The sequence below is a fragment of the Drosophila grimshawi genome, unplaced genomic scaffold (genome assembly GCF_018153295.1).
Source record: "Drosophila grimshawi isolate 15287-2541.00 unplaced genomic scaffold, ASM1815329v1 contig_311, whole genome shotgun sequence".
NCBI classification, from domain to species: domain Eukaryota; kingdom Metazoa; phylum Arthropoda; class Insecta; order Diptera; family Drosophilidae; genus Drosophila; species Drosophila grimshawi.
In genome coordinates this window covers 1,459,853-1,481,923 of record NW_025063098.1, presented here as the reverse complement: position 1 = coordinate 1,481,923, position 22,071 = coordinate 1,459,853, and the positions used below count along the sequence as shown (strand labels likewise).

The following is a 22,071-nucleotide window of genomic DNA, read 5'->3' as shown; positions in this document are numbered from 1 at the left end:
GTTGAGTTCGTTCCACTTTTCCAGTGCAACAGACGTCTGAAGTGTCTGCTGGGCAACCAACACCACTCCACATTCTACATTCCACACACACTCCACAGTCCGCACTCGGCACTCGGCACAAACACTCCACGCACAAAAGCCATTGCAATGGCAATGGAGGGTGCTGATACTTTTTGGTTTTTCCTTTTTTAAGGGTGCTTCTCATTGCTCGACACTTTAGCGCAAGAAGACGCCCCGTCCAGGTGTGTGTTGCCGCATTTGGCCGTGTCTCTGCGTGTCGTTTCCTTCTACATTTACTTCTACTTCTACTTCTACTTCTACTTTGTTTTTTCCACTTTTCATTTTTCTCATGCATTGGCTGCTTGCCACACATTTGGGACATCTGTTGTACATCAAAATCGTTGTCCGTCCGTCCGTCAGTCTGTCCGTCTGTCCGTCCGTTTTGTAGGTTTGATGTCCTTAATTTGATTTCAGCTTGAATCTAATCCCATCTTGTAGAGCTTCACATCCGCTCGGAAGCTCCCACGCTGCCTGCTCATTAGAGCAAAGAACTGAGCTGAGCTTTAGTTAAGCTAATTGCAGCATCAATGTCCTGCACTGTCCTTTCATAGGAAACATACACAGGGGCAACAGCAACAACAGCAGCAACAACAACAACATCAACAGCAGAGAGCAGAGATTTACTGATCTACAAATTTCCAGGAATTTTGTGAATGGAAAAACAAAAGCGCAACGAACGTTGCGAACGCGCCGCGCCGGCAGTGTTTAGGCAGACGAGTTGCTCTACCTATCCAACCTGAACCCAAAACCCAAACCTGAAGCAGCAGAACAGAGCAGCCGCAGTTGAAGCCGCAGCCGAAGCAGAAGTCGAAGCTGATGTTGATGATGATGCTGATGCTGAACCTCGGCCCTGTGTGTGTTGTGTGTTATATCTTATGAATATACACTCTCGTCTCGTACTTGCCTCTGCCCGTGGGCCTCTGCGGCTTGATGTTTACTTTTTGTCTTCTTCTTTTCTTTTTTTTTTTTTGTTCATCCGAAGGTTCCTCTTCTTGTTTTTCGTGGCCTGTCCCGGCACAGCTTTTGAAGCACATCTCCCTCTCTCTCTCACTCTCTCTCTCTCCTTGTCTCGCTCGCTCTGTCGTTATTGTTACTTAAAATAGCTGAAAAACGTGAGCGCATATCCCAAATTTGAAAACCGGTAAGCCAGACCAAAGGCAACGACCAGGTAGTCAGAGGTTTAATGAGCACCCGATCTGAGCCTTAGGCCAACAGGCACACACAGGCACTGGGGAGATGTCCAGTTGGGAGCCACCTATAACCACCTTGTGGACGTTTCTCGAGCAGCGGGAGATACCAATAAATTTGTTTGATTATTATCAATTATCTTTAAGAAATTTCACTTGTTGGCTTGTGATAAGAACCAAATCAATAGCATTCTGCTTAGATTACTGTTACATCTACCATCATAAACCAAACATGTATATTTTAGAAATAGACTGGCTTTGGCTTCTTTGCAGACAAATCGATTTGAATTTCTGTTAACTCTGTAACTGACTTCCTCTACAAAAGAATTGACTCATTGCATTTTTTATATACGTTTATTTAACTAGTCTATCTGCTCCACGTACACACAATTCTTCAAACTTTGTTTTTCGGAAATTTCTTATCAGCTAAGAGTTCAACGAGTCCAACGAACCTCTTCTAAGCCATAGAAAAACAAAAATTTCAATGGTGTTCTACCAAGAGCATACCCCCTCCCTCCCCCTCATTCCAAAACCCAAACCCAAACCCATTTTGGCATGTGCTACAATGAGAGCCATAAAGCAATAACAGACGACAGCTGCAAACTACCTATTCCAGTAATACGTCAGTCGTCGGTCGTCAGTCAGTCGTTGGTTAAGTTGGGGAGAGGAGAGGTTAGCGTCGCGTCGCGTTGCGTTGCGTTGCGTCGCATTGGGTTGAATTTAGTTGAGTAGAGGTATGTCGCGGAGTCCTTGCAGTCGTCCCATCGTCCCGTCATCCCTTCTTCAAACCTCATCGAACCTCAAACTGTATGCAACTTCTGACAGTCAGTCGCCGCCGCTGCAATGCTCTCCTATGCAGCCTGTACACAGGATATGTACAAATCGTCTGTCTATGTATGCTTGGGGGTACAGTTCCCAATTGACTGCACACACACACACATATATATATATACATATATGGATATATCTGTGTGGTTTTTGTATGTGTATGTGTTTGTTTGGGGCGGCAATTCATCTCCTGTTTCATATCCGTCTGCGCTGAATTTTTGATTTTCGACTTATTTGCTTATTTCAGCTGATTAATTTCTGGCGCGTCCGAACAAATTGCTTATGGATTTCGGTCTTAAGTCTGTAATTTTGGGCATTGCCCGACTTTTGTCCTGTGCTCCTCTGTTATTATATGCGCCGATTGTTTTTTGATTTCCGGTTGTATTCTAATTGTGATTCCTTATACACAAAATTCTTTATTTGCATGGGGGGGCCTATCTCGGCTTGGTTAACCAGCTGCTTCTGCTGCTGCTTCTGCTGTTGCTGCTGCTCTTGCTGGGTGCTAATTGTGTGGAAGGGTTCAATGACTGACCTGCCTAGACGAACAGCTACTAGCTGCACTCATCGGCCACTTAGCACCTGTCGCCGAGCCACAAATACCCTAACATTCAACTTACCTTTCTGCCTGCCCACTGCTCAGGCCAATTTCAAACGTAGCTTTTTTTGTTATTTTCTCCTTTTTTTTTGTTAATGTTAAATCAGGGACATATGCAAAAGTTGCAGACGCATTTTGTTATTGTTCACAAACAACCCTGCGCTGGGTGGGCCAGGGGCGAGCGATAGAGCGAGTGAGCAAGCAAGTGATCAAGTGCGAGAGAGCGAGAGAGAGATCGCACATGATCACTGCATTATTATCCTCCCCAATTGTTTTGCTTTTGGCTTTGCCTTACTCGCTGCTGCATTCCTGTCGTACGCCCCGTTACTCTGCTACGCTCTCTCTGTGCTCTCACTGTGCGACACGCTCTCTCGCCTGCATGCAGGCATGCATGCACACACACACACACACATACACACACAGCTATCGATCGCTCTCTTCCTCTCGCTCTCTCTCTGTCTGTTTCAGCTCTCACTTGGTAGTTCGAAGTTCGAAGTGCTGTTGTTGTTGTTGTTGTTTTTACCCTGCAATTGCATTCCTGTTTGTCTGCCGTCGCCGCTCTGCTTCCTCTTCCTTTGGCTGTGGCTGTTGCTGTTATGTTGTGCCTTTAGTTGAGCTCTGTCTGCGGCCAGAACTACGCAACATTTACAAAACGAACGCTGCAGAAAGTGGAAGTGAATCTCCAGAGAGGCGGCACTCAGATCGAAGCGATCCGAACCGATCCGTAGAGCGGTTGTGTTATACAATTGTTGATCATGACGTTGTCGTTGTTTATATGTTAAAGTTTTTACATCGCTAAAGTGACACACAAAATTATTATTATTGTTATTATTTCAATAATTTGTTGAAAAAGTTAACGAAGTCAACAAAGCAACCATCAAGTCATAATAACTCGCTTACAAAGTGCATACAAAATTTGCTCAAATTTCTGTAAACTAAACACACAAAAAACAAAACACACACACATACACACACACACACCGAACGATGCTAACCAATACCAATGCAGTCTGAACACACAAAGGATTACAAAAACGAAAAGAAAACAAAAACTAAACTTACAAAAAAAAAAAATACAAAATTTCTCTTAAAATATTATGAAATTATAAATTTTGGCTGATCGAAAACTTCGAATACTTAAAATGCAAATTCAAGTTACTTATTTTTAAAAATCAATTCCAAATTTTCGCAAATGCAATACGTTTTTTAAAATTACTTAAACTTAATTATATTTATGTCTATTTTATATTGTTATTTTTTCGCATTTCGCAACTATTGAACTTTCTATTTTAAATACTGTTAAGCAAATTCTCATATGTGCTAAGTGTTTACTTTCGACTTGTTCTAAATTTTGTTAATATTTTTTAAAAAAATCACACTTATAAACATAATTATTGGTTATATTCGACCTTGGAATTCTTTTTATACCAAAATACCAAAACTTTCCTTCACTTATCTATAAACGTGAATACATAGTTAAGTCACACAATAATCAAATAACATATAATTTAAAATACAAATCATTACCAAAATTCAACAAAAAGGAAAGAAAACAAAAACAATAACCTTTGGATTACAAATCAAAATTCAAATTCAATGCCATTCAACACGTAAGTAAAACAAACAAACAAAATTTACTCGCTGAAATTCTCACTTGACACTCGTTACTTTTGATACCCATTAAAAATGTTTGGAAGGGTATACTAAATTGTGCCTAGACTGAAACTGATTTAGACTTATCTGTATGCTAATCTCTTTCTTTTTATTTATCTATATCAATATTGAAATTAGTGTTTTTGATTTTATTTATTAATTCATTTTGTTGCCTTAGTCGAGTAGTCAAGTAGTCGAGCACTCTCGACAAGATGCACTTAGTTGCATTGTTTTTACTATCTTTTGTTGTTATACGCTGCATTTATTGAAATGTGTTAATTGGGGTATAATGATTTTTTCAAAATATGTAACAGATAGAAGGCAGAATGGAGAGCATCTCCGAATTATATATATTCTTTCGGCTGTGTGTACAAGCCGATCTCAGAGACTATAAGAGCCAAAGAAATTTGACAACAAACAGATCAATCATTTTTTTATTGACGTTTCGCTAATATTGATAGAAATCGATTAACGATTAATCGATTAAAAGCCACAATATTAAAAATATATATTCTAATCAGACATATTCATACAATTCCATAATATTCATCATCTGTTAAATTAGTTTAAGTATCTACGACTTGTGATGGGTAATGACTTTGGAACTGGGTATCCCCAAGCACGACTACAGATCCCGTACTTATTAATATTATAGATAATTTGTTTAATTTATTATTTTTGCATTTTTGCCAACGAATTATTATATAATTAAATGCAATTAACGAATCTTAGTTACTTGTTTTTGAGAATCGCATTTTATGGCTTATAGAGAAGATCATTGAACGCGACCTGAAATTATTTATAGCCAGTTGGCGACTTGAAACCCAATCAAGTCCAACAAAGATACTCAGATTCAGATGGTTGTGTTGGCAGTGCCAGTCTAACCATATATAGCACATACCTCTATATATGTATAGCTATACGTATGTATGTATGTATGCGTATTAGGGCGGACAGGTAGTCAGCACTTAGGTGTGTGTGTGTTTCTGTGTGTGTGTGTGTGTGTGTGTGTGTGTGTGTACACATGTGCCACGTCCACTGTCCCCTGTCCACGCATTATAACCCTAACCCCATTTGGTAACCTTTTGTTTTTGTTTGTAAGCAACGCATGATACGGTTACGCCTCAAAACATAAATTAAAATCGACTCACATGCACATGTGCTGTAACAGCCACAAGTACAGTGAATACAGCATAACAAGATATTTTTTAGAAATGTTTTTCACTTTAGAAATTTGAATTGAAAATTCATTTGTAATGTTTCCCCCACAATCTAATTTTAATTTATCATTATTCTATAAAAAAAAAACAAAAACATCTTCTATAAAACTAAAAATAAAGCTTTTATGTTTGTCAATCACAAATGTTTAGTGTATTACGGCATCAATATTTCAATAATTATGAATTTAAGCGAATTCGAATTTAAAATCTTTAAACAGAAGCGTTCCAGTTTTCGAGTGAGCAAAACGCTTTAGCTTTATACTATCTGTAATTTCTTCCGTATTATAGCTAATGCTAAATTTAGATCTCTTTTTATATTTCTTATCCAAGCAACACTGTAATTGCTCTTCAGTTTAAAATTACTAAAGGTAAGAGTTGCCTGAATTTAGCTAGTGCCCCCTTTTGCCGCAAAAGCGTTGTCTGTAAAAATAATTAACATTTGAATCAAATTAGTTTGCAATTAGTGTAAGGGGGAAGTGGGTGCAGAAGGTGAGATTTACAGCAATGAGGGAGGGGGAGATGGGATGGTATGGATGGGGCTAACTTCCGTAATAGTCACTTATGTGTCGGGCTGCTCTGCCTGTCTGCCTGCTTTGCTGGCTCTGCTAGCTGTGGGCACTTTGCTCAACGACACGGCGACAACATCAATTTCGCTACTGGCTTCTCTCTGCCGGCAAATTCAATAAATTTTGTGTCAAGCTTAGTCAAACGACGCGTCAGTCGGAAGTAGACACAGACACAAACACACACACACACACACACACACACACACCGACAGAGTCACAAACTAAATAATGCTTCTTGAAAGCTGGCCACCCTAACCAAAGAGCAAAGCAAAAGAAGAAACAACAACAACAACAGCAAAAACAACTTTACGTTCAACAATATGACTGACATTCTGTCAAACATGCAGCGACGTCAACGTCAACGCCGACAGCGATGACGACGACAACGGCGACAGCGGCGGCAATTTCTCTCAAACTTTAATGTCCGATGCGTTTTTGTTTTATTTTTTTTTGCGCAATTTATTTTTTTTTATTCACTTTTATTTTCAAATTTGAATATTGCCGTCGCTCAGATTCTCAAGTAGTTTTCAAGTTGATTGCATTCTGCGGCATGTCTGTGTGCCGACAACTCCGTCGTCGTCGTCGTCTCTCCTTTTTCTCTCTCTTTTTCTGTCTCTGTCTCTCCCTTTCTCTCTTTCCGTCAGCTCTCATTCATTTCCCATGCCGCCCGGCTCTATGTGCTCGCCTTGGGGACGTACAGAGGCTGTAAAAAAAACAAAGTTTTGCACCCCACTGGAAAAGGGGTTGCTGTCGAGACGACGACGACGTCGACGTCGACGTTGACGACGAGAATGACGCTGACGATTATGAGGATGTTCCTTCTGTTCATTCCGCTTTAGTTACTTGCTTGCTCCCGGCACTTTTCATCCGACTTGCCAAATACACATAATAATACCCTAACTTTGCTTCCTTAATGGCATTTGAGTTTCGGGCAAGCGTTTGCCACAACCTACATGTTAAATGTGAACGTAATGTTAAAAGCAGCATGTGCTAACTGAAGTACAAAAAGATTACGCATTGCGCAGGTCCGTTATCTCTGTTAACGATGCATTTGATTTTGTGACGTCAAACTCGACCATAATTATATTTATGTATGTTGAAATAGCAACTGTTATCTTTTTTCTTTCCCATTTTAGAGTTGTTTCGCTTACGAAAACAATCAGACTTATCAGTTCTGTAATTAATACAGACTATGTCTAGTCTGAGTGTAAGATTAATGAAATTACAAACATTTTTAATGGTAGCAACTGCAACGATAGTTGAGATAAACGTTTTACCTAACTATTATTTCACCCAGACAATTCATTTATCTATCAATCAAATCCTCTCACAAGCCTCAAGTAATCTGTTTTCCAGTTTCCAATTTCTATTATCTGTTTTTTTATAATCTACATTTTTTTATGCAGCTTCTCATGACCCCTCAGCCAGGCAGGACTTTAAGATGCTGTTATCTTTCTTCCTTTTTTTCGGTCTGAGCTTCTGGCTGAGAAGACGTCGTCGTTTGCTTAGAGCAGAATTTCGTTTGGTTTTTTTTTTCACATAGATACCAACACAGAGTCACCCTTAGGGCCAAATGTTTCCCCCCTTGATTTTTTTCCTTGTGATTTCTGGGCTGCGCTTCTATGCATGTTCAGTGTTTTTTTTGTTTTTTTTTTTTTGCATTATTTTGCTTCATTTTTTTTTTGTTTTTGCTCATAGATAGCACAAATATTTTTTTTTGTTGAGCTCGTTTTGCGATCGTCTGCGCCTGGAACTTCCCACGATCCTTGTGGACTTTTGTACTTAAGACATTTTATGTGTGTGCGACAGTGTCATAAATACTTTTAATTAACTGGAAATGTGTGCGTGCGTGCGAGTGCGCAAGCATGTGTGTGTGTGTGTGTGTGTGTGTGTGTGTGTCTGGTTTTGTGCTATCGCTCTCTCTCTCTCTCCATATGCTGTCCCACTCTGGCCGAGTGCAAGAAATTGAAAGTGAAGTTGGAACGTTGTCGCTGTTGGGCGTGAGTGTTGTTTTTTTTGCAGCGTATTTACCATAATTCGCTTGATTTTTTATAGGCATTCGACAATAGATACATATGCATGTACATACTATGTCTACATATATGTGTGTATGTACATACCCCAGTTAGCGATCGGTAAGCGCATACATCCAAACGTATTTGAGCAGATGTGTTTATCTAGTTCATTGAACCTTGCTCAAAAGCAACAAAGCAACAGCAACAGTTGAAGTTTGGCCTATGGCTTTGAGTAGGAGTTATATTAACATATGTATGTATCTGCATGCACACACATATAAATGTATAAATAACATACTGGGCTACCATTTACCTTTGTCGACTAATAATCAATTTATTTCAAATATCTAATGTAAGACTTGGTAATTCGGTTAATGTTTGGCACTGTAACACTGCTGTTATGCATCATCAAAATCATCAGTTGGCAACATTGTTGATGGCAATAAAAACACGCAACATGCGTACCACACAGACACGCCGATAAAAAGAACACGGTGAGAAACGTAGACGAGAGACGTACATACAAACACACACACACACACACTGATACATACATATGTATGTACATGCGTACAAAACATTCATACATACATATGTACATTTATAGTTGGTTTGTGGGTGCGGTGGCCGTGGAGTTGGAGGCGGCACGTCACTTCCGTCTCTCGGTTTTTATAGCCGGCATTTGAGCGAGTGAAGAGCACGGCTCAAAAACCCAACTCGCATTTACTCACAGAGCCAACTACCTAAATACTAGCTACCTACTGTGTTGAGTCTGGCATCCACATGCCACAAGGCGTCTGCCTACGTTCCACTTACCCATACACATTTAAAAAGTGTTTCGACGACTCAGCTGCTGCTTACGTTAGAGAGCGTCGCTCTCAGCTGTGTACTCTTGCTCTCAGCTGCTGCTCTGAATTCGCCGCGACAGCACACTTAACAGAGCCAAAAGCGTCACAATAACAGTTCAAATTGGCGGCAGCAAATTCGCCGCATTCAGTTTTTCGTTTACGCTCCGCACTGCTGGTCGTGTCTGTTTGTTGTTGCTGTCGTCGCTGTTGTTGTCGTCGCCGTCGTCGTCGTGTCGCTGTTGCTGCTGCCCACTGAGAAAACGAATAGCTACATAAAAGTGTACGCGACAACGCAAAACATCTCACGTAAAACGCCCGTGTGAAGAAAATTAATGTAAAATTCAAGTCTATCCAAATGCTACTGCTAATTAATTGAACAATCTGAAGGAAAAAATTACAAGTGACGTCATCGAGTCTGTACTGTTGGCCTTGCCCAGTTTACATGCAACATTGGAAACTACAAAAACAAGAAGAAAGGGAAGAGGAAGAGGAATAGTCAGAAGAAGAAGCATTTGCAGCACGCCGTCACAGCAGCAAGGCTTAACGTCACGTCGCCTTTTACGTTTTCTCCGTGTTCGCCGCTCTCTCTCTCTCTCTCTGTCGCTCTCTCAGTTCGGTCGCTCGGTAGCACTCTCCGTGATTCTCTCATTCGCTGTAGTGTGTTTGCCGGCGACTCCACTTACTACTACGACGAAAAGACACTCAGGCCAAGCACTCACTTTGCGTTTACGTCGTGGCCCATGAAGTTCGTTTAGCTCGCCGCACAAAAATGTGAAAACTAATGGAAAAAAAAACCGCACACATTGAGACACATTCAGCAAATAAACAAAAACAACAACAATAACAATCATTTAGGACAGACACAGACACACAGCTCGAGAGCATCATCAACACAACAATTATGTGATATCTACAACAAATATATTTTTTTTTAGTCTTAACTGCTGACGTCACACGTCAAAAAGGAGAAAATAAAAGCCTTTGCACATAAATGAAACACGAAAAACGTAGTGAATAATGTACATGAAAACGCAAAAAAATATGAAACGTGTGTGATATTAAATGAGCGCGACAGTGGCAGAAGTACCAACAACTACAAAACAGCAGCAGCGACGTTGGCAGCGGCAGCGGCGACGACGACGCAGGCGACGGCAGCAGCGTTTGCAGTCATTTGCTTTGCTGGGTTGTGCGTCGTGATAATAATATATATGAATATAGCGAAGAAATTCCAATTTAGGTGCGTGCACTTTTTAAATAATAAGTAAATATTAAGACAAACAACAACATGTAACTTATCAATTGCTTTCAAACTGCTGCAAAGCGCCATGTGTTTTGCTTTAGTGTTTGTGTTTGTGCCGACAATTAATCATTCTTTCGAGTTTGCTTTGTGCTGCCTTTTCTCCGTTCCAAAGCCCGTTAATAACCTTTGAATGCCTTTTATGTTTGCGGTGTACGTATGTGTGTGTGTGTGTGTATGTTGCTACTCGAAGTTTAAGTTGAAGCAACGTTTAATTCATTTGTAAATAGCAAACTTGCAAAGCTCACGCCTCCCTCTCAGAAGGTATATATATATAGATATATGTTTTTCCACTTGCTGCTTCTTGCTCCACATTATCATCGTTTGTGGGGCGTACCTGGATTTACTGTCCAAATGTTAGCTAACATTGCTGTTCGTCGTCGGCCTCTCTTCAATGCTGTAATAGTTACTGTTGCTGTTTCTGATAATTCTAACGGCGAACGGATATTGTGAATGCATATTTTTTGCTTTCTACTATAACTCATGACTGCAAATGCGTCATTCTTCGTGTGAGCAGGCAATACTGCCAAAATCAATCTTTTTTATATTTCTGTACGTATGTTGGCATAATGTGATATTTCTGTTACTTTTATCAGTATTGCTTTGTAGGCATTTTTGCTCTCGTAAGTTTCTGATTTCCATGAAATTGAGAAATTTCGACTTCATTCTCAATAAAAGAAAAAAACTGCTTGTCCAGTATTGAATTTCGTATTTTCCTAAGCAACTGGCCAATGGGCGCCCACACACACAGCAAATATAGCAGGCTAACGGCAACTCCCCATCTAATTTTGCTGTTTTTGTTTGCATTTTGCTTGTGAAATATTTTGCGACGCATTTTCTGCGCCTGCTAAAGCAGAGCTCTCTCTCTCTTACTATCTCTGCCTTCCTCTCGTTCTTATTACATGCACCTCTCTGGCGCCTACCAGCTGACAATTATTTTTGGCTTTTACACCCACCAAAAACGTGTACATACATACATGTATGTAAATAACAAACAGCCGCTGTTGAGCCTAACAGTGTTCTGTTGTTGTTATTGAAGGCTTACATTTGCCTTCTGCCTGCCATCTCGCTCGCTCGCAATTGGGTGCGGAATTTGTATCTTTTACTTGTGCTATTTACACTTGTCACTTACTGTTTATTTAAATTGCATATCAAAGTGAGCAGCGTACTCACTCAGCAAGTACAATCAAATAATTAGATTTCGTTGTTAATTGTGGTTTTGTGCAAACACATTTAAAAGAGCAAAGTTAAATAGTCATGTTTTGTCGTGGCGTAATTGGCCCGATGTCAAGTCAAAATTGGTGCATTGCTTAAGTAACCGTAAATATTAATAAGTATTCAATTTATATAAGCCATATATACGTATATATATATATATGTAAAATATATATATATGGGGGTTCACCGGTCCAACAACAAACACAATCCGTGTGGATCCCAGGTCCACAGACCTAAACCTGCTGCGTCGCAATAAACATGCAATCCACACACTAGCCCACAACAGCAGCATCAGCAGCAGCAATATGACAACAACAAAAGCTCTGCCGTGGGACGCATCTGTCTGGTCTGGTCTAACAGCTGTTATGAAAAGCAACAACAATTATAAAGCGGCCGGCTTCTCTCTCTCTCTCTGAAGCCCCAGGTCGTGAGAGCACCCAGCAAGCCTCAGCATCACACTCTCGCGCTAAAAATCCTCTCCCATTCGTCACACATACAAACGCATGCACACAACTCGACTGAGCGACGGCTGCTGTTAGCTATACACAAAATTCTTCGTTTCTCAGGCGCTTACCGATTGCTGAATGGTTTTTGTGGCAATTGTTGTTGTAGGATGTGTTAATATATATATGCATATTTATGTGTATACGTGCGTATGTACATACTGTGTATGTTTGTCTAGTCTGTCGCTTTTTTTCTTTCGTATTTTGTCTCTGCTTATCTACTGCGCATGCAAAATTCTGTGCAAAAAGAAAGCGAAATTTTTACGTGCGCTGCTGCAGTCAACAGAGAGCAGCGCTGCTCTGCAACTCGTATATAAGTATGTATATATGCATGTGTGTGTGTTAAGAATATGTGCTTGTCGTGTGCGTTGGCAAAGATAAATACACGTGTGTTGTGTGTGTGCGTGTGCATGTGTGTGTGTGTGTGTGTGTGTGTGTGTGTGTGTGTGTGTGTGTACGTGTATATACTTGCGTGTGTAAGAGTTAAATATGTATGCACATGTAGCATATGCATAATTAAAGCGCCATAAATTGTTGGATGAATAACTAATTGCTCGTTTTAGAAGTTATTCGAGAGTACCGTTAGATTGCATTCGAAAAGCGCACAATTAGCAGCTGCTAGCCATAAATCATGGATGATGTTTGTTTGTGGTGGGTGAGTGGGCAGAGCATAGAGGGTGGCATGGTCTGGTCACTCTGGTCACAGGTCTGGTGGGACGCAGCCAAGCAATTCATTTCTTGTTATTGGTTTTTTCGTGCTTTACTATACTTAATATATGTATGTATGTATTTGTGTGCATGTGTGTGTGTGTTTGTATAATAAGCAGCAGTTTTCGAAGTCGAAACGCTATCAAAAAAACGTTTGCGTGCTTGGCCCTCTATCTGCAGCTAAGTATGTATGTATATATGTATATGTATATATGATGTATATGCATACATATGTTGTTTATACTTCTAGCTTTTTCCTCTTTATCAGTCAAACGAACGGCCGCTGCGCTCGGCTGCGTCGATGTCGTCGTCGTCGTCGTCGTCGCCGTCGTCGTCAGGTTGATTGAAATAAAAGCTAAGGTTGTTTTTGTTACTGCTGCTTTATTTATTTACTCTAGGCCATTTTGTCCACGATTTCTCAGTTCATTTTTCATGTTCATGCTCTCTTTCTAGTATGTATTATGTGCTTATTTTTCTTTATATTTTTTTACATTTTTTTTTGTAAGTCACAGTTGTGTTTTATATTTACCTTTTGGCTTGTTGTTATTAGATAAATATATACAAAGATGCCTGACAAGTGCACTTGATAGAAACACACACACATGCATGCATACACAGACATATGCGCTTTCTTGAGTATATAATTTATGTAAATACTTACAGATCTGTTGCAAGTGCCGGGATCCATCCACTAACAACATGATCGACAAAAGCTGCTGTCGGCCAGTGTTGCCCTATGCTTTCGGAATGTTAAGCATCAATTTTGAAAGAGGCGCACATCACATGCATTAAATGAGTGTTCGTGTCTCCTTCTGACTGATACGCATTCAATAGTTGAAATTAGCATACAAATCTTTGCAGTGCTTCTTCGCTTCGTGTGTGTAATCTTATATGAACTCTGTAATTTTATATGCATAATGAATACAGAATACTATACAGACTACTGTTGTTGCTGCAGGCATGTTGATCAAACGCAAAAATATTTCGTGTGCATTTAAATTAACAAATTTCAAAGGACCTACCTGGCGGCGGGCGACCCTTTTCATATTGTTTACTCCTTTTCCCTGTTACCCACATAATTTCTTGGAGCCGAGTATAAAATTTCCATGTATTCGATTTGAATTACCTGCCAACAACAACAAAATATATAAATATAAAAAATGAAAGATATAAAACAAAACTTGCCGGGCCTGCCTGTAAGCAGATACCGTTTTTGGCACACAGTAGAAAGCAACAACAGCAACAACAAAATCTCAACAGAGTGAAGAGCATGGCAAAGAGAGAGAGAGAGGGAAGAGAGCGAGAGAATGCGCAAGTGAGAGGCTGGCTATTGTTACCTACCTGCGCCGATTCTCCGCCGCTGACTGCTGCTTATTTTTCTTGCCAATTTCAGCAAATTCCACGCGACGTTCCGTTCATTTTTGCGCGTTTTGCGTTTCATTGTACTGCTGCTCTGTATGTATGTATATAATTCTGTTCTTGTTAAATACATACATCCATATACGTATATACATATATATGTGTATTCCTAATGAACTTTTTTTTTTGACGTGCCTGTGTTTCTTTTTTCGCTATTTGTTGGCGCAATTAACAGTTCGAAAGTTTTAAAGCTGACGTTTGTTAAATGCAAATGTATTTCTATTCTAACAGCGTCGCATGAGCAGTTAACAGCGCTTGTCATGCCATGTAAATTAACATAGAGCAGCGTTAATTGTTGTTCCTGCTGTTTTGGCGTTGGTTTTGGTTGCCCTGTTTAATTGCTTTTTACGCTTGCTTCAGCGTTTCAATTTGCCAACACACAAAAAACGTTGCCTGCGCCAGCCAACGGCCAATAACAACAATAACATGCGGACGCGGGCCAAAAGCGGTTAATACAGCATTAACTATAACGTTACTCTCTTTACCTGTTATTCTTCGACGTTCTCGTTTTTTTTTGCGCAGTGTCTTCGACTTTTCTTCACACACGGCAGGCAGCCGTCTGTCTTTGGCTTGCCGTATTGATTGTTTTAATAGTATTTCTTCTTTTTCTTTTTTTCATTTTTGTTATGCTGAGTTTATTGACATTTGCGCTTGCGCGCGCGATACCAAATTTGTACAACAACAACAATAACAGCAAAACAATTCACGAAATTTGATGTTTTTATTTGTGTTGCTTCTTATGTTAGACATATTTTTGGCATGATCGCTGTGTCCGCGCTGCTTTACTTCTGCGAATCTTATACATATGTAATTCAAAGTGGTGCCCGGCCTGTGCTTTTTCAAGCACATTTTTGCTCTAAGAGTCATGGGACGCGCCTGGCAGCTCTCTTTTTGTACACTTTTTTACTCCACTTGCCATTTGTAAGCTGCAGTGTTACACATGTTGTTTGTGAATGCCATGTAAATGCAAATACAGCCCCATTAAATATTGAAAAACAAAACAAGAACAACAAGAATTGAAATGGCTCCAAAGTTGAATGTGCAATGTGCCAATTGCATAATTATTGTGCTATATAACAGAACTTGCCTAATCAATTGCCTTCTTTGTTTCCCTTCTATGCATTGCAGATGTGAAGAATCCCTAGGTGCTAATTTAGTTGATAAGCGCAAACAAAAAGTACAATAAAGAAAACCAGCAACAACAAAAACTCACACAACACACCCACAAACACACACGGAAACAACACATACATCAAGCGTCAAAATTAACCGACTGGGTGGCAACATTATTAGCGGCAAGAGCAGCGCTTAAAAGTATGCTACAACGAAATTCGGGCGACTGCCGCCGCGTTGCCAGGCAAACGTAGCGAAAGAGCGAAAGACAAACGAGGAGAGACCCAAACCGACAGCGAGAACCGTCAGCAGAGCAGAGCAGAGCAGTGAAGAGAGAGCGGAAGAGACGAAGACAGGCGGAGAAGTGGGAGGGAGAGAGAGCGCTTGCAAAAAACTATTTTTGTTACAACTGCAGGCGCGCGCGACTGCGAAATGTCGAAATTTTTTATAACCGCCGCGCCCAACAGCAACAACAATAACAACAACAACAATAACAGCAACACACAGCGTCAGCAGCAGATTTATGGCGGCGCAACTCAGGTGGTACGCAAGCTCAGCTACGATCCGCTCGGCACCAACAATAACAACAACTACAACAACAACAATATTGTGATCAAAAATGAGAAGCTGCTGGAAATTGAGTACGAGCACAGCGCCGGCAACGATAACAGCAGCAGCAGCAACAACAACAACAATAATAATAATAGCAACAACAATAACAATGGCAGCGGCGTTGCTGCCCACCTGCGAGATCACGTATACATAAGTCTGAACAAAGGCGGTGGCACAACGACGACAACAACAACAACAGTCAACGCTGAGGCAGCGAGCATAAATCAACAGCAGCAGCAGCGCAATGGAGGCGCTGGCAAGGCGAATGATATCACACACTACTACAAGGTAAGCAAAATATCGATGATCGATTAAATTAATCGATCAATAAAACATTTGAGAAGCAGATAAAAATATATATTTTAATTACTGCGTTTATCGATAAGTTTTTCAATTTGAAAACGCTTAACATAAATGAAAGCGATACTTGCAAATACGAGCTAATTACACAAATATACACTCACCACACACACGAAACTCACCACACTCTATCTCTCTTGCTCTCTGTTTCTTTGCGCACAGGTCAAGCGAAGGCCGCACGCAGCCACCCACGAGATCCACCCCAAGAAACAGGCCAAGCAGAGCGCACAGCATCAAACGGTCACCTACAACAACAGCATCAGCAAACAGACGGCCCAACAACAACAGCAGCAGCAGCAGCGCTTCCATCAGCAGCAGCAGCAATACGAAGTCGTCGAGCACGACGAAGACGATGATGTGGAGACGAGCAAACCGAGCGGCAACAACGGTTCCTCATCGCATTCGCATGCACACATCGCGAGGACAGCGACGCATCAGCAGCAGCAGCAACAGACGACGTCGCAGCAACAGCAGACAGCGCTAGTGACTTCCTCATCGGCCTCAACTGGAGGCAGCACCGGCGGTAGCAGTAGTGGTGATCGCAATCGAGCCGACACCTCGCTGGGCATATTGACCAAAAAGTTTGTGGATCTGCTGCAGGAGTCGCCGGATGGTGTTGTCGATCTGAACGATGCCTCGATACGACTTTCCGTACAGAAGCGTCGCATCTACGACATTACGAACGTGCTCGAGGGCATCGGCATCTTGGAGAAGAAGTCCAAGAACAACATTCAATGGCGCGGCGGTCAATCGCTGGTCAGCAGCGAACGTTCCCGCCACATCGAGGCGGAGAGCGAGCGGCTGGAGCAGCGCGAGAATGAGCTCAACACCCTCATCGATCAGATGCGGGGCGAGCTGGCTGAGATATCGCAGGAGGTGGAGAACAGCGGTGGCATGGCCTATGTGACGCAGAATGATCTGCTCAATGTGGATCTGTTCAAGGATCAGATTGTGATTGTGATCAAGGCGCCGCCAGAAGCCAAACTAGTGGTGAGTATTATTTGCTGCGATATAAAAAGTATTAGTTAGTAAGGAAGCCACGGATAACCCCAACTATATCCTTGTCATGGATTTGGTTAATAATGTGTATATAAACATATATATATTTATATATATATCGTATATGCATACATAGAGCTCTGCTAGCTACAAATCTTGACTCGTCCCTCGTTTTCGGGCGACGACGTCAGGCAATTGTGCTTCTTCTTTGCGTCTGCATGCCATTAAAGATGGCGCCCTATTTTTAGAAGCGTCGCAGACGGCGACAAGCGACGCACTGCAAAATGGAACCAACCCCCCTCTCCCATCCATTCCCCCCATCCGACACTGCTTTGCGCTCTCCCTGCACATCATCATCGGGTGAGCAGAAGCAGCAGCAGCAAGCTTTTCCTTTTTTTGATATCAAGCAAGCAGAAAATTTGTTGTGCATATATTTCTCTAACCAGAAAAGTTTTTCCAATCGAATTTCGAGCAGACGTCTTCTGTTCGATTCTGTTCTGTATCACTCTTGTTCTTAGTGTTCGGATCTTCTGGCCAAACACTATTTATAAATATTTCGCTTAATGTTTCCGCTCGCCTTGAACTGTTTAATGAACTCGCGCGTAGCGCACGCACGAGCAAAAATAATAAATGTGAAGGCTGTTCCAAATGTGCTGCGCTCCGATTAATATCGGTTACAGGTGGGTGGGCCGTGTCTAATATTAATATACCATTATCATATACTATTTAATAGACTTGAGTTTCAGTTTATTAATCGATTCAACAGTCTGGCAATACTGTTGCCGTACATAGACAAGAAATTCCAGTGTACAGGCCTGTTATCGCTGCTGTTAATTAACAGCTGTAACTAGATTTCTGTTATTGACCAACATGTTGTGCTTTATTTTTATTTTTTGCAGCTCCCCAACACAAAACTACCGCGCGAGATATACGTCAAAGCGGAGAATAGCGGGGAGATCAATGTCTTTTTGTGCCACGACAATTCACCGGAGAATTCGCCAATTGCGACGGGTTCCAGTTGTGCGGGCGGTGCGCAGGCATTGGGTGTCCACAGCGGCATACGCACAGCGACATCGAAGCGACTGCATCACATGACCAATCAGCACATCGATCCCCTATTCAATAACATTGATGCCATGAGCACCAGGGGTTTAGGTGAGTCAGCTGCAGCCGCAGCCATCAACAAACTCGATTCTATTTTCGTTGTTTCGACTGTTTTCAGGCCCTCCACCATATCGCTTATCGGCACAGCGCAACCTCAGCAAGTCGATTGAGGAGGCGGCCAAGGAATCCCAGCCTGAATATAATAACATTTGTGATATTGGCGGCGTCAAATGTGAAGTGACCTCGCTACAGCAGCAGCAGCTGCAGCGCTCCTCGACGCATGCAGATGATAATAAGGATGATAATGATAATGATGATGCTGACGACGACGTCGACAATGAGCTGAGTCAGCTGGTGCCGACCCTAATCAGTCCCGTGGTGCGTGGCAGTGGTCATCAGCAGCGGCAGCAGAACGTGGCCATTCAAAAAATTATTAACAGCCTAACACAATCCCCGCCAACGACGCGACTCTGGCGGCGTGCGGCGAATTTCGCTGCCAACAATTCCGCCGCGGGCAACACAACTACGCTTAATAGTCATAACAGCAGCAGCAGCAACAATAGCAACAGCAACAGTAACAGTAACAACAACAATTCCCAATCCCACAGCAATAGCAGCAGCAGCACAGTAAATTACAACAACAATAATCAGCAGCAGCAGCAGCGGCGCAGCGATGTGCCCATGTATAACTGTGCAATGGACGACGCGACTGCGACAGCGACATATGCTGTTAGCAATAACAGTAACAGTAACAGAAACAACACCAACAACAATAACAGCGGCAGCCACTCGTCTGCAATAAGCTCGCTGCAAATGCAGTTTGCAGCAGTGGCTGGAAATGATAGCAATAGAGGGCTTGGCGTTGGCTTGGCGGCAACATATGGCGACATCTCTGGCGCTGGCGCCACTGTTGATCAGCAGCAGCAATACAACAACAAGATAAGTTATCGCAATCTGCTGCCAGGCGTCGCCGACTGTGATGCTGACAGCGACGGCAGCACTGTTGTTCTCCAAGGGCTCGATGCGCTCTTCAACGATATCGACACGGACTGTAAGTACTTTCCGACGTTTAACATTTCACTCACAATTATTCTGTGTTTTGTGTGTCGCCGCCGCCTCTCTTATTCGCCTCTCTCATCAGTTCGCCCATCAAATACGCCACACATCGCCTATGTAAATAACAGCAGCAAGTTGTACAGCGACTGTTAACAGTTCGAATTCGAAATGAAGCCCACTCGTCAAGAACTCTCTCTGTGACTTGCGTGAACTTTCATGTGAAAATCGCATCACAGTCTGAGTTCTTGCTGAGCGCGCTTTCGCACCACAGCATACATAAAATCAAAAAAACCAGGCAGTGAAGTGTCTAATCTAATTTTGTATTTTCTGTTTTTTTTTTTTTTTTTTAAATTTACTCAGTATTTCGGCAAGCTACACCAACCACCGAGAATCAGTTCAAAATTGAATTTTTACTATATCATTTCTATTTTTTTGGATTATTTTAATAATTGTAAAGTGAAATGTGTAACATAAACAAATTACCTTAAAAGAAGAGAAAAAAAAAAAATATATAACTGCAGTAATCAGTCGTCGCTCTGTCTTCACACACAAACACACACACGCACACCAAGCATGCTCTCACATTGTCTACACGCTGTTAGGTTAACATTGTGACCAGTGTTAATTAACATTAACTCGAAAATATAAAGTTTCCTTTTGACTATTTTATTAAACTAACAACCAAATACATAAAACCAGTTATCTTAAGGCATTTTATTATACACACACTTACACACACATAAGTCATCGAATTAACCCGCCGCCTTTATGTTGCTCAAATGGGACCATTCTGTATATCAATCCAATCAACGCGCAAGCGCAAATTCATTTTGGAACTGAATTCTCGTGGGTCTGCAGTGCACTGACCGTTGCAGAGGGCAATTGTTCATTTTGAAATTGAAATTTTGTAGCACCATGAGATTCAGCTCTGGCGTGAATTTCAAACATGCATCCACCAAATCAAATCAAATCAATCAAAATAAAAATCGACAAAATTAATACAATAAATCATATCCGCAATTGAAATCAAAACAAATCAAATCAAATAATACCACATCTCTCATCTATGTAAATGGATACGTATCTAATTGTTTGTTTGTTTATGTATATTTGGCTGATTAAATTGTCCTCTCTGTTTGCAGACTTCAATAACGAGGCGTTTGTCTCCATCGATCCCCCGGATGACAACGATTATCCTTATGCGCTCAACGCCAACGAGGGCATCGATCGTCTCTTTGACTTTAGCTCCGATGCCTATGGGCCCTAAGATCGATCGATCGATCGATCAATCCGCAGAAGCCAGCCAGCCAAACACACACACACACACACAAATACACACACACAGATGCACACACAAATACAATTGCGAATCGGGGATTGGGGTTGTAACGGGGGGGTAAAAAGGGGGCGGGGGTGTTTATAATTTTAAATTATATACAAGGAAAGCAGCGCATATTATGTTAGAGATGATCTATTATTACTATATTATAATTATTATTATATTATTATCAAGTACAGCAAAGTCTAAGGAGAAAATCAACAACAGTAAGAACAAAAACAAAACAAAAAAAAAACTATGTAGAAAACATAATGAAACTAAGTTGTGTGTAAAATTTTAGGCGTAAACCTACAATTAAATTTATAATCCAAACGTACTTTAAGTAAAATGATGGAAAAAAAATACCCTCACAAAATGCAAAAAAACACATTTTATAAGCAACTTTCAATTTTTAGCCTTAAACTACAACAAGAAACTTAAAGCAAAAAAATAACAAAAAAAAAAGAAGATAAGAATGAGAACAACAAAAAGATAAGCATCATTACAAAAATATTTTGCGCCAGAACTGTCTGTAAATTAGTACACACACACACACACACTTACACACACTTACACACACACACACGCATAATTTTTAATTAGTAAAACCAAATAGTTATAAAATTAACATTAAATGAAAATAAATCACAACAAACAAACAACAACAAATCAACAATCAACAAACAACTCAAATTCTCAGTTGAAAATTGTAAATTCCAAAATAAAACGCAGTTAAACTGTAAACTGCTGCAACATTCTCTCTCTATCGACCAACTCCCAGTTTAGTCAATAACTGCATGCATCTGAATCAGGATACAATATAGCAATTTAACTGTTAAACAATGACCAACAAGCCAGTCAGCAAACAAGCAAAGAAACTACAACAACAGCAACAACAACAACATTTGTCAATGCTGCATTTTCCGTGTCCTGTCTGCTGTTTTGTATATTTTTAGTTGCCGTTTCAAGCCACCTATTTTCTCTCAGTGCGTTTGATTTAGTTATTAAAGCTAAGTATGCATTATTACTTATTTGTTATTGTTATGAAAATGTAAACTATGTAAACAACACAAGCAACAAACCAACCACAAACTACAAACTACAAAAAAAGCACGAAAACACGGCAGACTTGTTACCTCCTCCATACACCCAAATATAGCAGTTCAAAGTTCACCATCAAAGTCAAAGCCAAATCATCCCCCATATCCACAGTATAGACAACAACAATAACTACAGGAGAGAACATCCTGTAACAACTAACTGCAACTAGTTATTTATACCTATCACCTAGAGGTTAAACAAATTACAAATTAAATGCAAATCAATTACAAATCATAATACAAAATGTGTATAAAACCGAGAAAACGAAAAGCTCTATCAATGTACTTTTAT

General features: G+C 40.8%; 1 protein-coding gene and 1 long non-coding RNA gene across 2 annotated transcripts; one reads left to right on the top strand and one right to left on the bottom strand.

The window, feature by feature from the left end:
* Positions 1 to 3,084: 3,084 nt before the first annotated feature.
* LOC116805494 lies at positions 3,085 to 14,744 on the bottom strand. Its single transcript, XR_006246681.1, has 4 exons — positions 14,603 to 14,744; positions 13,721 to 13,824; positions 13,360 to 13,596; positions 3,085 to 3,465 (listed from the first exon to the last, which is right to left on the bottom strand). It is a non-coding gene; the product is annotated as an uncharacterized LOC116805494 (long non-coding RNA).
* Positions 9,794 to 21,265, top strand: LOC6563198 (transcription factor E2f1). The gene is made up of 6 exons (XM_001990644.2): positions 9,794 to 10,209; positions 15,246 to 16,130; positions 16,365 to 17,192; positions 18,101 to 18,356; positions 18,424 to 19,356; positions 20,504 to 21,265. The coding sequence occupies exons 2-6, from the start codon at positions 15,663 to 15,665 to the stop codon at positions 20,626 to 20,628; spliced, it is 2,610 nt and encodes an 869-aa protein (XP_001990680.1). The 5' UTR covers positions 9,794 to 10,209; positions 15,246 to 15,662; the 3' UTR covers positions 20,629 to 21,265.
* The last annotated feature ends 806 nt before the right edge of the window (positions 21,266 to 22,071 follow it).

Coding starts and splice junctions, on each gene's coding strand:
- LOC6563198 (XM_001990644.2), top strand. CDS start 15,663: ATGTCGAAATTTTTTATAACCGCCGCGCCCAACAGCAACAACAATAAC. Junction 16,131..16,364: donor ATATCACACACTACTACAAG/GTAAGCAAAATA, acceptor CTTTGCGCACAG/GTCAAGCGAAGGCCGCACGC. Junction 17,193..18,100: donor CGCCAGAAGCCAAACTAGTG/GTGAGTATTATT, acceptor TATTTTTTGCAG/CTCCCCAACACAAAACTACC.